The 17,199-nt window shown below is 36.6% G+C and overlaps 1 protein-coding gene across 2 annotated transcripts in view; it reads left to right on the top strand.

Moving 5' to 3' along the window:
- The window catches only part of LOC134743454 (bone morphogenetic protein 1), a 477,569-nt gene that overhangs the window by 433,256 nt on the left and 27,114 nt on the right, over positions 1-17,199 (top strand). For both annotated transcript variants that reach the window (XM_063676882.1, XM_063676881.1), the window contains 4 exons: positions 400-980; positions 4,755-5,064; positions 5,902-6,125; positions 7,216-7,394. In XM_063676882.1, coding sequence (XP_063532952.1) covers positions 400-980; positions 4,755-5,064; positions 5,902-6,125; positions 7,216-7,394 — 1,294 coding nt within the window. The remainder of the gene's footprint in view (positions 1-399; positions 981-4,754; positions 5,065-5,901; positions 6,126-7,215; positions 7,395-17,199) is intronic.

The raw sequence follows: 17,199 nt of genomic DNA, 5'->3' as shown, positions 1-17,199 counted from the left end.
CTATTTTAACGAATTAACTGCTTATTTATTTTTTTGGTTTTAGGTATTTATTAATAATTGTATAATTTTTGACATTGCATTTCTGTATCATTGACTTTTCAATTGAATAAATTACATTTTAATGAATTAAGCCACTTTTGATTATAGTTGTATATATTAGATTCGCAGACTACATAATTAAAGTGAAATATGCTCGGTCTGATTTATCAATTATAATTGATCCGATTTTGTATCAAGATAACTTCATGACGTGTTTTTCTTCACTTGGCAAAATGTAGAAATGGGGACAATTACTAAATTATATGCTTGGATAAAGTTAGTTTGATCAAAAACAGAAACAAAAATAGCACAGACTGGCAAAGTCATACCTTGATTTATGCATCATTCCTTACTTCACAGGTTTTGCCGTCGGGCTTAGATAAATCAATATTATTAAAAAACGGTAAACTACCACCCGGAGAAATGCTAGATAATATAACTAACAAAATTAATCAAACCAAAGAAGAATTAGTTACTAACCAAACAAGCCCCATCGAGAATCTGACTGAATCAGAAAGTTTAGAACAAGACGGTGTTCTAGTCGTTAATATTTCAACTGACAATATTTTAAATTTAGATGAACTATATCCAAATATGCATTTAACAAGCACTGCCAACAAAGTCGATGAGGTGACAAATAAAATCCAGAGCAACAGCCGTGAGATAACAGGAGACTCTAATAATAATATAAAAGTGAAATCTCCACCTGAAAATGTCACAATGGCTCCTGCTCCAACTAACGGGGTTCTGGTTACAAACGAAAGAGAGGAAGATATTGAAAGTGTGAAAAAAGGAGTTATCAACAAAACCGGTGGTGATTTAGATGGGAAATTTTTAGAAGCCAACGATCTATTGAAGCCGACTGAAAGTTTGCAGAGTCTGACAGAAGAGGCGTCGAGCAGACATCGAAAAAGGCGAAGAAGACACGGTAATGGGAGACGGTATGATATTTTTCATATCGTTAATAAGAATTTATCATATTTTAAGAATCACATTTAGGCATTTTCTCTTGTTACATTACCCACTATATTTTATATATTTTTTATGTTATTACCTATTCATCTTCTTCTTCTGCCTCGCCTTTTTCCCGTTACGCGGGGTCGGCTTTCCCAATCACGCGACGCCATTTATTTCACCATTCATTTATGTAATTACCTATTACCTATTGGTTTATGATTATATTTTGACGCATTTTTTAAGAAACGCCCTATACGAGTACATACCTCGGCCCAGATAGTGTTTGCCTCGCTCAATCCTTTATATCACAATCAGCCGGCAAGCCCCATGTCCTGGCTAGGGGATGCAAAACCGAATTTTAATTGTATGGAAAAATCAGTTAATAACCGATTATTACCCGAATTTTCATACAAATAAAAACCGGTTTTGCATTCAGTCCCGGCCTTTATAATGTACTATTACTTAACTAGAACTATGACGCCTGAAAATCAAGTGCATAATGCCTGCAAAATGTCCTCAACGTCGTCATAACGTAATTTTCATGCACCACAAGTAAAGCCGGTAAAATATTCTGCGCATTTTGCGTCAAACGATGCTTCCTGAGAAGTCGCTGCCATTTAATTGCGATGTTCCGACTTCCCACTTTCCCATACTATGAGATTTAATAATATTATATTCTACGTCTCATACACATCAGCAACTACGAGTATGTTTAGAGGAAAGAGGACGGCCGCTCCTCCATACAAACGTAGTCCACATTTTCCTCTCTAGATATTGACATTATGGAAAGTTTTTACATAATTTGATGTATATTAACCATCCATTATTAGAATCCCATAAGTGCTCGATGGGGTTCAAGTCCGGACTCAGAGGTGGCCATGCAAGGGTGGGGATGCCAACCTCAGCAAGGTATGCCCGCGTGACTCATGCGGTATGACAAGTGGCGTTATCTTGCATGAGATGGAACCCCTACGTTTGACTTTTTTAATTTTTTTCATTATATGAAAAATTAGGAGTGATAAACAGATGTCATACAATTTTTTTTTGTTAATGTACATAATATAATATGATACTATATTGCACCTGGCACACAATTTAGCGAACGTTTTAATGGTGACAGATACGCAGTGTGCATGAATCGTTCCCAAAACTTGTTGCGTTTTTAGGGTTCCGTACCCAAAGGGTAAAAACGGGACCCTATTACTAAGACTCCGCTGTCCGTCTGTCCGTCTGTCCGTCTGTCCGTCTATCCGTCTGTCTGTCTGTCTGTCTGTCTGTCTGTCTGTCACCAGGCTGTATCTCATGAACCGTTATAGCTAGACAGTTGAAATTTTCACAGATGATGTATTTCTGTTGCCGCTATAACAACAAATACTAAAAACAGAATAATATAAATATTTAAATGGGGCTCCCATACAACAAACGTGATTTTTTTGCTGTTTTTCTCCGTAATGGTACGGAACCCTTCGTGCGCTAGTCCGACTCGCACTTGTTTTAATTAATTTTTAATTACAAATAAAATGATTGTACATATTTGATTAAGTGTGTCGCGTTTCTAGAAGTTTTATAGTAGGGTTAGTGCTTACAAGCAGCGCTTACAAACTCCGCACAGCTTTAATGCCCATTCATTAGCCTCATATTCAAGCCCGCGCCACGCCATTTCAGATGCATTTAGTGCATTTCTAGCTTAATAGCACGTTTAAATTGTAGAGTTATTTATGCAACGCATTATTTTAAAACTTAGCATCCATATTTTGAATTTTGTGAATGAAATTATAGAAACAAATCTGATATATCTCATTATAACAAAGTAGTATGATAATTTCGAATAACGAAATAGTAACGAATTTCACATGTAAGATTTAAAGTTCAGGTATATCGGATCGGATAATGTTATTTTCACTATTATGTTTCTAATTAAAACAAGATTAATACTAGTGCGAGCGAGATGTATAGAAAGTAAGTTACGCAGACATTATCGAATATGTCAGTTTGACACTGCCTAAGGCAGTCGTGGTAAGGCTGTAGATAGGTAAAATTAATTATCCGCTTCTACGTTAATTTAAGTTATTTAGCTTTTATAATGTACCTACACAACGTACCCACATGTTTTCTTTCATCATGTATGTATGTATAAACTCTTTATTGTATAAAACACAGGACACAAATATGGCATAGAATATAGGCAGTACAAAGGCGAACTTATCCCTTTAAGAGGCCGGTGTCGATTTTAGTCGAAAAAAGTTAAATTGATAGATTTAGTCCGTGAAATTTTACACCTTTTGTTACCTAATTGAAATAACAAGTACTGGTTTCTATTATATAGCACGTCTTCTTATCTTACCTTTTATCAGATCAATTTTTTGAAAACAGACTCACTAAATTTGTAATGTTCGCTTTTCTGATTGACGTTTAGGTAAACGCGCGTAAAGCACTGATTTTGTCGCTCGTATTTGTAAATTTCGTAAAGTTTGAACTGCTAAACATGGTAATTTTGTATTACACATATCCTGTACTTGACGTTTATCAGACTACATTCTTATTATTATGACTTTGAAGTAGTGTAAATGAAAGTTAGACGAAATCAATTTTCTCCATTACTTCACAACAAGTGACAATTTCTCTAAAAATCGACTTAATTTCAACGTAATTTTGATACTTAAACAATCTACAACATTTGCTGAAACTATTCTTATACATCAATTTGTATAATTTACCACCATGATTTTTTGATGAATTTTTAAAAACTGCCCCTTCTCTTCATGCATTACCGGTGACGCACGCTCGCGACCTCATTATTAAAAGGCAAAATGAGAAGACGTGCTAATAGAAATCAATACTTGTTATTTAGATATTACGTAACAAAACGTGTATAATTTCAACGTCTAAATCTATCAATTTTACATTTTTGCTCCAAAATCGACTACGGCCTCTTAAGGGATTTCTTCCAGTTAACCTTTGTTTTCTGTCATCATTGCTACTACACGACCTTTTATTTTCTTGAAACCTATTTTTGGCATTATCGTGTTATACTCGTAAATATTAAATATATACGAAGGTACGAAGGGCAGAAATATCATTACAGAATATGTTGTCAAAGGTTGGCAACGCATAAGGGGCTGATGTTGCTTATGTCCATGGGCGGCGATGACTGCTTCTCAACACCTGTTGGCACGAGCAGCCTAGCCACCTGGCTAGGCTGGTCGTTTGCTTCCTATTACATAAAAAATACAATACAATACAAATCTTCTTTATTGCTCATGCTCACCAATATAAAAAGGACATGACACACAAATTAAGCACTTAAACTATGGTAGACAACAGGCGGTCTTATCGCTAAAGAGCGATCTCTTCCAGACAACCTTAGGGTAGTGGAGACAAGGCAAAAAAAACAAGTAATGAGAGTAGGTGAGTGATAGAAATTGAGAAATAATAATACCTAATAATACACATACATAAATAGCAAATAGTATAAACTACATACACTACCATACATAAATAAATATCATATATAACATATTTACGAATATATATAAAACACCACAACGGGGCCAACAACAATTATGGACATAGGAATAGGACATAAAAATAACATTACGGAAGTGAAAAATAATATTCTTACAAAATGTACATATTAACCAAGTGATTTATTTGTGTCCAAAACTTTCGTGTTAATTTTAGAACAATCGTATTTGTTTGTTGCCGTAAAGGCATGTTTCTGATACCAAAACATATTTTAAATATATTTTTACTTTCAGGCTAAGAAACATCCACTCAGGTGAAAGATCCGGGAAAAATACAGTCAAATCGGATGAGCAAGGAGAAAATCATTCGGAGCGTAAAAAAAAATTTCGTCACCGAAAAAAGCACTCAAGCAGAGAAAACAGTGAAGAAAATAGAAAACTGGTTGTACCAGAACATGAATTTGAAGAAAAATTCGATGTTAAACCACCTCCGAAGAATATTATAGAAACCGGGAGTGGACAAAATCAACAGTTTAACAATTGGTTTTTTCGTGACACCACTGAAGATTTAGATGCTATGGAAAGTTATCAAAGCAGTAACGGGGTATGATGTTTTTAGAATTTTACTTTAATTTTACCAGTCTGAAGGGATTTGACTTCTTGCTACTTCGTACTTTGTCACAGTACTTAACAATCAAAAAGCCGCTAGGAATATCATCTCATATTGTTGTGACCGGTCGGAGTGGCGAGCCTTGGGGGAGGCCTATGTCCAGCAGTGGAAGTCCATCGGCTAACATGATGATGATGATTATTGTGACTGTGGCTAGGAGGTCAATTCAAACGCAGCGTCTTACTTAGGCGAAAAACCGCGCGCGGATGAAACAATCCTTTGATACCCATAGAAGTGTCCTACGTGAGCGACCTCTTATCGCGAGGTCTACAGCTCACAGAGCCACTAGTTATTTTATTTTTATTTCTTAAATTTTAGGACAATGGCTGTAGCAGACAATACAAAAATAAACTTTATTAAATAGTAATAAGGTCGATATCTTTCTAGCACAAAGCACGTGTATTACAGACGCGCCCACGTCGGACAAGGCCGTCGCATCGCTCTGCGCCGCTTCGTTTCGCGTTCGCGCTAGGACACTTCCATACGTAACAACGGTTTGTTTTTTAAAAGGGCCGTCGCGTGGACCGGGCCGCCACGCCGCATCGCCTCGCTTCGCGTTCGCGAGTCACCGGTCGCGCTGCTCCAAGGTTGTCAGGCCCAATTCCTTCAATCTATCGTCATATGGTATTTGCGAGCGGTTTGCGAATGCCGCGCAAACACCTTCAAGGTTTTATTTGGAGAGTTATAATTACGAACAACGCCCGTAGTTCATTGAATTTGTCTAAAAGCAGACTTTTTATACTTCTGTATAACCAGTAAAATGTTTTTTAGACCACCGCTCGCCATCGCTCTATCCGCGCCGCCACCAACCGCAAGGAACGCATCTGGGAGAACGGCGTGATCCCCTACGAGATAGATGGAAACTTCAGCGGCGCCCACAAGTCCCTGTTCAAGCAGGCCATGAGGCATTGGGAGAACTTCACGTGTGTGAAGTTCGTCGAGCGAGACGTGCTGCTGCATAAGGATTATATTGTGTTCACTGAAAGACCTTGCGGGTAAGACTTCATTCTATTTTTTTCTTCTGGTGTTTTATACTAGTGGTGCAGGTCAACTCCACAAATTTCTTCCGATCATTGTTGAAATTCATACACTTCCCGGTTTAGAATAAAATTATGTTGAATTGAAAGCATAACTTATGTATCGACACAGCATTAAAACTAAAAATGAAAATGTATAAAAACATCAAAAAATGAATACATATGTATATGGATAAATGTTTTTTTAAAGCCATATTATGACTTTGACTCATGTTCTTTCACTGATATATGTTAAAATCGTTAACTATCAAATGGTCTCGCCAACGCCATCTACCCTAGTATAGGCCAAAGGTGTGGCGCCATCTATTCGAGAATAACTTTTTCACTAATAGGCACGTTTTTTGCTTAGAATTTACTTATCTTATACGGAGTTACATATATTATTGGTTACTATCTAGTCGTTATTGGGCGAAAGCAAACATCGTGAGGTAGCCTGCATGCAGACATTCACACGTGCGTGATAAGGAAGGCGTACGTTTGGAATAAGTATAGCCGTAAAGTAGGCATTGTATTGTATTGCAGTACAGGCATGTTTTCGCAACTCGACGACAGGCGCCTATTTTGCGGGTAAGCTTGTCAAACTATCCCAACTCATGATTTGAAGGAATCCTATCAGATCTCTGATATTGATTAAGACCTTGGGGAGATCTCTCGGAGATCTGATATGTTTTGCCCTGTAGCCACTCCGCTGCATTCCAACACCACATGAGAGGCTGTCTCCATGCACCCTCAGCAGAAGGGAATGTCTGTATTACCTGAATTAAAAAGATGTTGGTTAAAAAGTCCATCACCTGTGACGACACTGGTCACGTTCTTCAATCGGACCTTACCGAGTTGAAGGAGCCACTTGGCCTGTCTGCATTCAATCTGGTTTAGTCAGTGTGATGAGCGTTGTCTTCCCATGCGTTCTAACAGCATCAGCAGTGAGCGTACCTATAATCATAAAGTGGGTATATAACCACTTGTGCAATGAGAGGAAGTCTGAGTCCAACAGTGTGACGTATACCTAAAACTGCTCACGATAAAATCAACATCAGTGTTTTTTTAGATGCTGCTCTTTCGTCGGCAAGCGCGGCGGAGGTGCCCAGGCCATCTCCATCGGCAAGAACTGCGACAAGTTCGGTATCGTCGTGCACGAGCTCGGGCACGTCGTGGGCTTTTGGCACGAACACACGCGCCCCGACCGCGACCGGCACGTGCAGATCATCAGGGACAACATCATGATGGGTGAGTGACGACATATCGTTTGAAAGAACTAACTGGATCAGCCAAAAGGCCTTTTTTTGACGGAGTAGGAATGCACTCACGGTGTGTGGGACTCGCCGCTCCTTTTCCCTCTCTTGGCGAGAGGGGGGGGGAGAATTTGGCCCTACCCACTAAACCAACCAATAGAGAGTAAGATGATGAAATGACATTTTTCGTTTTTGCGGAAAATCTCGTAAAATTTTGGTGGCAGCGCAATAGAGCTAAACTAATCTGTATAGCCAATTCCTTTAAAGATCTTAACTAACCATGTTCTTTAAAATTTCCTTCTTTTAAAATCTGGCTTAAAGCTTCCACAGTTTTGCGATTCAGACTATTCTGGATATTTTCCTATTGAAAATGCGTTTTGTAAAATTGTATTTTTGCTCTCTGGTCGCATTTTTAGATGATTATTTCTTCAGCAATCAAGAAACACGATCGTGCTCCGTCGCATAACTCAAATTCAAAAGCGTCCAATAAGCAAGCAGCGTCCGTAATTTAAAAGCATAGTCGCGCAATCCTATACAAATGACATCCGCATTGACTGCCTCCCATAGACTTTGCATTATGAACATACCCCGGTTGGACGCTGGCAAAAATGCACCAATACTAGTGATTAATTAAATATCGACTGAAGTGTTATCGATATCAATATGAAGTTATTTCTGAATCATAATAACAAATGTGATTTCTCCTAGAACTAAACGTTATTTAAACGAACTAAGCGTCAGCTTATTCTTTACAAACCTTTTTTTTTTCTTATTGAAACTATATACTAGTCGGACTGTTTACGCGAAAAATAGTTTTGTTAGAAGGGCATGCAGGTTGTACAACGAAAAATTTCTGAATCTCGATATTTTCTGCGAGAAACTTAATAGATTTAAAACACTATCCATGCAGTGTAATAACCCAGATCATTAGTTTGGCGCTATTAGGAAAAAATCTCAGTACTGAACGTTAATAAGTAATATGAATAATAAAACCTTTTTAGTATTCAGTTTATATACAATTTAATTGTTCACACCCTGATACTCTTGCATCTTTTTTTTTTTTCATTATTGTTATTATTGTTTTTGTTTTTGTTTGCACAAATAGCTCTGTTTTACTCTGTAGAAACTTTATTAAACATGATGTTAAAATATTTTCATTAAGGAAACTGTAAGTCTAGCTTTAAGAAAATTTCCAGTGTTATGTATAACTATAGAAGACTGTTTGTTTCTTAAATAAATAAATAAAATAAATAAATATATAACATGTTTACTTCCATTTGAAAATTACATTTAATATTAATTAAGTTCATATTATTAATCACGATTATAATATTGTAGAATAACCTAACGGTGGTATAAAATTTATGTCAAAGTTTTTCGATATCGACTTATAAAGCTACTTTCATATGACCTCGCACTATTAACGTTAACCAAAATTGCTCCTGTCAGACCGGGGCGGGGTATGATTATAAAAAATATTATACAAAGAGTTGTGGTCACCACCACCACAGATAGTCGTTATTTATCTTACAAAGAACTTCGTAATCGTGAGTCGCACTATTAAATTGCAATTCACGATATTGTATACAAGAGCGACGTAGGTTAAGGTAACTTAATTTACGTTGATATTCTTCATTTATCCCCGCATAAGCTGCAAATTTGGACGCAAATTGAATTCGCGACCGCAATGACATATTATTGATGTGTGTCAATTCAGTAACTAGATCTATTTTGCCGCTTTTACGTGATTTTGAACGAGCGCAAATTTTCTTAATACGATCTCTATTGAGAAGTAATCTGTGGACATATATCGTACAACGCAGAGAAATATCGCCGAGCGGTGGTCGTGGATATGAAAACGCAAATGAAAAACTGCCCGAAATTCCAAATTTGATACAAGACTCTAAGAACAAATTAAATTATTTTCTATGAAAATATTTCAGTATTTCAGTTTTATTTCAGTTTGATACAAGAATTAAAAATGCCTTTCTTTAATTATTATTTGCGTCTATGTGAAATAAAGTACTTATAGTGATATAAAAATTAGAATTAGATTTCTAAAACATTGATTTTTTTCTTCTTCTTTTATTTATGAAACTAGCTTCTGTCCGCAATATCGTCTGCGTGTAATGATGATGATGCTAATGATCGATAAAAAACTATTCTACGTCCTTCCCCGGGTCTCAAACTTCATCTCAATCGGTTCAGCGATTTAATCGTGAAGAGGTACTAGATAGATATAGGTGAAGGTCGTATTAAAACCATGTTAACACTATAAGAAATTGTGAAATAACAGTCGACCTCCATGTGACTACTAATATGATTCTCAAACCGAATTCAGTCACGAAACCTAACATCTGGGCTCTGCATTGAACTATTATTACTACTCAACGTATAGAACCGGTACAGAGAACCAGTATTTTTCGCCATGAGTTGGTGCCGTTTTGGCATCAAATCATAGAAGCGGAGCGTGAATCTCACGATCTAAACGCGTAAGCGTCACGAATTTTACGGCGCTCACGACGTTTACAGGTTTACGTACAGGTGTGATTGCGACAATTTCATTGTTTGGTATGTCGTCTCTGTAGTAATATAACTCAGTGGGTCTCTGGGATGTCATTCAGTTAACTTATGAAACACGGAGGAGTCCAATTCTCGAAGTGTCCAGTCAGCATTTTAAGTCATCTACTCAAAGGTTAACAGGAAGAGATAAGGGATCTCATTAGAAAAAACGAAAAAACATTAATTTAACGCCCTAACAGATTATATATATGGAATGGCGCCTAAGTTTCAGCTTAGTATAATAATTGTATGTATGTATGTATGTATAAACTCTTTATTGTACAAAACATAGAACTCAAATATGGCACAGAAATAGGCAGTACGAAGGCGAACTTATCCCTTTAAGGGATTTCTTCCAGTTTACCTTTGAGTAGATGAGAATTGATGAAGAACGGTAGACAAATATATAGCACTGCGTACAATAGACTAGAGGAAAGTCAATAAATTTATAAAAGAGGGTGAAAATAAATAAAATAAGATAAAAATTTGAAGTATAAAAGTTGGTCTAATTTTGCTTGCAAGAGTCGAGCCGAACGTACATAGAAACATACATTGCAAGTAGAAAATAGTTGTAAAAACATTGTATTTACGCTGGTTCGCGTAAAAATTCAACTCGACCTCGTTTGAGTAAGGTATACCCAACACGGTCTGCGTGTCAATTGCCGATACACATCCATCATGTGACGCATAATTCCGTTAACGACTCGCTCCAAATTAACTTCGTACATCTTTGGTTAATGCTTTTAGGTATATTTATTACTGTTTGGATTACACTTATGAGTTAGAGCATTAAATTATACATGTAATAATGTGTGAGTGGGGCTTTAACTTTACCTATCTGACCTTAGTTGCCTATGCGTAATAAAATAAACAGAATAACCTCAGAGACAAACGCCAACTTTGCAGACTAGCATGCACTGACTGGGCCCAGGATAGAGCGGCTTCGAGAGCACTGGTGCAGAGTGTCCACAGTCGTCACGTCCCTCAGACATGAGGATACGAGAACGAGGAGAAGATGCGTAATAAACAGAAAAATCCTGTAGGAGTCACTAATACATAAAAAATTTGAAACGAAAATATTGTTAAACACATTAAGCATCACCATGCGAGTATAGCATTAACATTATTAAGTACCTAGTACCGTAAAATGGGGTAAGTAGGAGCAAAACTGACATTCAAACCTTGATATCATTTTATTTTTACATATGCAAACTGAATGGTGTATATAATAAATGTTCCGGACGTTTGTATTTTAGTTTTTATTTTATTTTGGGTAGTTCCATTTCATAACTCTGACGATAAACAGGAAAAACCACCTCACCCCGTAGTGCCTCGTAATTGGGGTGAGATGGGTTTTCATACAAAGGTGATTTTGGGAGATTGTTGGATATTTTTTTTATTATGAGTATTACTATAGCTCCATTTTTAATTGGAATACATTATTTTTTGTAGCAGTAGCCCTAAGAACCCATCTCACCGCCCTTTCAAACCTTCTCTCCTCATTCATAACCCAACTCTCCCCGCGAAACCTACTCACCCCACCCTTACGGTACCTATAAGAAATCTAATATTTAGTTTAAGACAACTTGAGAATACTTAGACACGTTATTTCTAAGTTAAGACACAAGTTTTTGTTTTTGAACTTTGCTAATATTATATTCAACATAAATTTCTGGTGTTTAATTTTATATAAGCTAAGCAATTAACGGCCAATTTTGTTGCCAAACGAAAGTCGTCGAATTAAAATTAATTACTCGTTTTAGTCAGGTCAAGGGGCCTATTCGAAATTTAAACATTGCAACTTGATTTGTTATCGTTATCGATATTATACGTAGTTGACACGACTCACTTCGATTTCGATCGTACATTTTCGCTCGCACAAGTTCGTATCATATCAAATATCAATAACAAATTTAATCAAGTTACAATTTCAACATTTCTAATAGGCCTCGAACTTCCCGATTCTCCGAAATTAAATAAAATTACAAAGTTCAGATATTAATTTGTAAACTCCTCGAGTAGCGAAGTAAATATTTTTGATTAACATTAATAATAGCTTCGGGAATGGAATTAATGTTAGTTCGGAACAATGTTATTTGGGTCACAATGCTAATTTACGTAACAAATTAGATGCTTAACGATCGTTTGTTATGAAAATATTTGTGACAATAGAACTTGTCGGAGTAAAATATTTTAGGTCTATGAACTTTCACCCTTTTCTATTTGAATATAAAAACCGGCCAAGTGCGAGTCGGACTCGCGCACGAACGGTTCCGTACCATTACGAAAAAACAGCAAAAAAATTACTTGTTGTATGGGTGATCACTTGAATATTTATTTTATTCTGTTTTTAGTATTTGTTGTTATAGCGGCAACAGAAATACATCATTTTTGAAAATTTCAACTGTCTAACTGTCACGGTTCATGAGATACAGCCTGGTGACAGACGGACAGACAGACAGACATACAGACAGACAGCGGAGTCTTAGTAATAGGGTCCGAGTTATCGCGAGGTCTACAGCTCACAGCCACGAATTATCTATTCGGAAAATACCTAGACAAAAACCTTTGTATAGTAAGGGTTACCCTAACGGTACGCTTAAAGGACCCTTACGGATTACCCATTATGCGAGGAAATCCAAATGCGGCCACTAAGAGTTCCATTAGCAACTGTATTTCCTCTCTAAACACTCTTAACAAGGTCACATGTGTTAAGCCTATTAAAGTTACTAGGTATAAAGGTAACATTTTGATGCCAACTGCAGTCTTTGCTGTAACATTGACGCCACCATTGCATTTGTCAATTTATTTGAAATAATAGGTGATGTTCGCCGCTGTATTACTGCCGCGACATACATCCGTCACCTAATTTAATAAAGGGAATTAACAGAAACAGCTCTTAAGGCCGCAGCAGAAATGTCATAAGTTACAACAGTAACGCAGCAGCAGTTTCCATACGAATGTCTCCCTACATAATTATATTATATCGACGCGGAATCGGCATAAGCCGATCGAAAAAACCTTTTTAATACAGTTGCACAAAAAGTGCTACTTTTCGTGGCTGTTTAGCGTGCGGAAAGTTGGTTTTCGCGAACTAGTGCTTTTTACTTTTCCAATTTTTTTAAATGTTTACTTGTTCCAATTCATGACTGCTTATTGATGAGTGTTAATATTAGTTTCCTTTAAACGTCGTAATCAACATAAAAACCTACTGTTAATGTAAGAATACGAAAAATATGCATATTTAATATTTTATTACTTACCTCTTCATCATTATAAGTATTACAACACGTTTATTTTTTAATGTTCAAAAACCGTTCTTAATAAGTTGTCTGAATGGAACGGAACGCCTGTCAAAGAAGAGGCGTATTTTCTTACTGCAAGAATGTTTTGAGTTTTCAAAGGCAACATTCGATATTGTTTTTATAAATATACGATACACAAATAATCGTAAATAACGATATTTAGGTAATAATAGTACTTACTTACTTACTTACTTCACCGGCTCAGTGACCCAAAAAGGATCTTGGCCTCCGACACAAGAGAGCGCCACTCTGCCCTATTCTAATAATAATAATAGTACAATGTTTTAATATTTACAATTGTTTCTGTCTTATAGAACATGCATTTGAAATAAAAAAACTTTCATTGAAGTGGGTTCAATAATAACAACAAAATCTATTCTAGTCGAATAAAAGCTAGAAAAACACCTCTTCATAATGTCAATGTCAATGATGTCAGTGTCACAGAATTAATAATATAAAAGTTTCGAATTTCATTCCTTACTTGTTGCTTTTCTGATTTTTTCGCAACTGTATTAAAAAACGTCGTTCGATACACGTGCGGATATGTCATTCTTCACTCGTCCCGAGTCTTGCCACGAGCCGTAGGCGAGCACTAGCGTCGAAATGTACTATTATGTCTGCGCAATAAGAGTGAAAAAGTCGTCATTACGGTCATTGGGCTCGGCTCGCATCGGCCGACGCCAGCCGACGCGCCGACGCCTCTTTTTTCTATCGGTTTTTGCCGATTCCGCATCCACATATGTAGGGAGACCCTTAAAGGCGGATCGGTAGGATTGAACATTCTAATCGCGGCCGTAATGATTGCTGCATTACGCGTCAAACACGAAAATTATTAAATGACGTTCATTGCCGATTTACTCCAACTATCATAACGTTTAATCCGTCACTCATTTTATCAAGTAAATTGACAGTAACACCGTCCGCATAAACGCCGCATCAGTAACGACGCAACAGTAACGCTGTTGCGGTCGTCATTAAAATGTCACCTACTTGAAGGATAACACGCGTGTCTAAAACGAATAGGTACTCGTACCTACTAGTACACTTGACCTGATTGCGTAACGTACGCTTAAATCTTCTTTTCATTCTGTCACACCGTGATGAACTACGTAATTAGATTAGCGGGGCTCCTGAGTCATTCTACTTTTTACTGCAGGTTTTTATGATTTCAAACAATCTTGAAATTTTAATATTCGTAATGTATTTTAACTTACACTAGCTACTAAAAATTGATATGCACAGAATAGGCCTCAATATTTGACACTTGGCTTTTTTAATTTTTTGTATTTATATTAGTCTGGAGTAGGCGAATATAAAACTTTGTTACCGTCCCTGCTCTTTCACTTATAATGACAACTTTGTTAGGTACCTTTAAAAAAATATAAGAACAGATAAAAGATTTTTTATTTTGGTTACAAGGTATCGTTAGTGCAGCAATTAAATGTGCTTTATATTGATATACAATTAAACAAATTACATAATTTACAAATATAAAAATCTAATAATGTCTTCTGGGGACAAAAATACCTGCAGCAAAAAGTAAAATGACCCTCTTTCAAACGTAAGCGCCGCGTTAACCTTTCGCTCGCATGTTCGCTCTTTGACAGTTTTTGGAGTCGTAACAAACAAAGGCCCTACTGGGAAGTTTCTTTAAATCTCTTAGTTCTCTATCGCTCAAATATGCAAGAGCGATAGAGCGGCAGATAACGATTTCGAGGTTTTGATGTTGGTGGTATCTTATCTTATGGTTTACGGGGGCCCTTGCGGATACACTTCGACCCATAGGGATCTTTTGTGCGGTCGAATATCACTAGAAGAGATCCTACAAAGAGGTAACTGGCAGAGCCACAATACTTTTACCAAGCACTACTGCCGAGAGATTTCAAAGGCACAGGAACGCGATAATTTTAATACTAATCTACGATTATTATGTGCCGAGAGAAAGCACAGCGTCGCAGGAAGGTTCTTCCTGGTGAAGTACGCATTGACAAGTGTGGAAGCTTAAAATTGACGAGTTAAATTTTTGATCGAATTGTTATTTTGATTGTCCCGTCTGGACTCCCACTTAAAAGTCCCTTTCCATTTTTGAAACGCCAAAAAATACGGTGTGACAGTAAGCCCGCGATCACAGTGCCATTGTCAGGGAACATTGAAACAAGCACGCCGCGGCTTCCAACGCATAATCAGCGCTCGGAAGAAACATGGCTTCCGGCCCATTCACGATTTAGGCGCTATTCATCACAAATAAATTAACTTGCATGCGTGGGCGCTTGTGACTTTTATGAGTTTTATGACTAGTTACAGCAATTGGTTTAGTAAGAATAAGAACTATTACTGTCGTACTATCTTATAAACTCGTGTGAACTAAAGATTGGCTTCTGCGTGATGAAAAATAATTGGCTAATTACCAGGCATCGTAAACTCCGAGCGAAATCCATTGAAATGAAGTACTTTTTTGACTTGACTTGACTAAGTAACAACCCTAGTACTTCAATGGATTTCGCTCGCAGTTTACGATGCCTGCTGATTACAATCTAGCGGTTAGTATTTTAGTAATATTTTGTCGCAGTATAGTTGAAGGGGACCGATATAGCCAATTTTAGCTGAAATGGTGAATTAGAAATTATAACTAGAGAATTAATTAGATGAATTTATGAATAAAAACAATATAAAATAGACACAAGATGTAAATATGTATAATAAAATTGACATGTAACTCTTGTTATGAATAAAGAAACTGAACTGAACTGAAACTGAATAATAATCAGCTTCCTTGAAATAACTTGAAACTTTTTAATTTTCATAGTTTATTATTAATTTGAAACTAGAGCTGGATTCAAACAGAAAATAGTTAAAAAGAAATTAGGTAACTATCTTTTCCTTTCTGGATAATCAATACGTATAATTTAATTTAACAGCAAAGTACAGTCATTTTACTATCCAAAGACACAAACATAAAAAGAGACAGCAATACACGTTTATTACCACATTGAGTGCCACAAACCTGCTCGGCTGGTTATCTATTCATGTGGCTTTGCTCTACCAAGCGGGAAAACGCTGGGATTAACTAAGAGCATAGCGCTACGAAAACGTTGGCAGAGAATGTGTTAATGATGGTTTCAGGCTGGGTAGGGCTGCCCCGTGGTCAGCCAAATGTGACGTTCCACGGGAAAAGGTACCTTATGGCGGCTGGCGCTTATTCACGACGCTCCTATAAATACGACTACGCTGCTACGCGTCGTAAACGATTTAATAATTTTATTTCGATCTAAATTTGTGCCATGTCCTACGAATGCACATGCTTGTGGCACGGATTATGGATATTGTGACTGTTGATCATATTGTTGTGCTAAAATTCATATGCTTTACAAAACATGTAACGTAATTCACTTGCAAATAAACAAAACAAACATTTATTAATAGATTAATTAATAAAGTCAGACACGTGTTGTTTTCCCGTTCGTTATCTATTACGGGCTGTCTCGTAGGTCAATAGTTGTAAACATTGTATATATACAAGGTAATGAACTAATGACATTAGTCATACTTAAACCGATTTATTATAACTACAGTCAATCTGCAGGTTGTCCTTAGCCATTGGACAAAGCCGAAATGTACATATGCATTAGGGTATTTAGAATCAGTATACAAAGAATCATAACAACCGGTGTAGCTGTTACGAAGATATTAAACAAATAACGATTTTTTTACTTTTGGAGCAGCCTGTATGTGTTTATAGCTCCTGAGGTAATAAATAGTATAAAACCTTCTTCGACCTTATTGATTATCTTTTTTATTTATGACATTAATAAGATTCTGACTTTTGACAAATGTCATCATTGTCGCACATTTTCGAACAAGTTGTCAAAAACACTGCCAATGATTAATACAGTATGTTTCTTTTCGTTGTCGATCATTGGAATAAATTTTAGT

This window comes from Cydia strobilella, chromosome 8 (assembly GCF_947568885.1).
Source record: "Cydia strobilella chromosome 8, ilCydStro3.1, whole genome shotgun sequence".
In the NCBI taxonomy this organism is placed as follows: Eukaryota; Metazoa; Arthropoda; class Insecta; order Lepidoptera; family Tortricidae; genus Cydia; species Cydia strobilella.
Note: the sequence above shows the minus strand (reverse complement) of the source record. Positions and strands in the feature narration are given on the sequence as shown.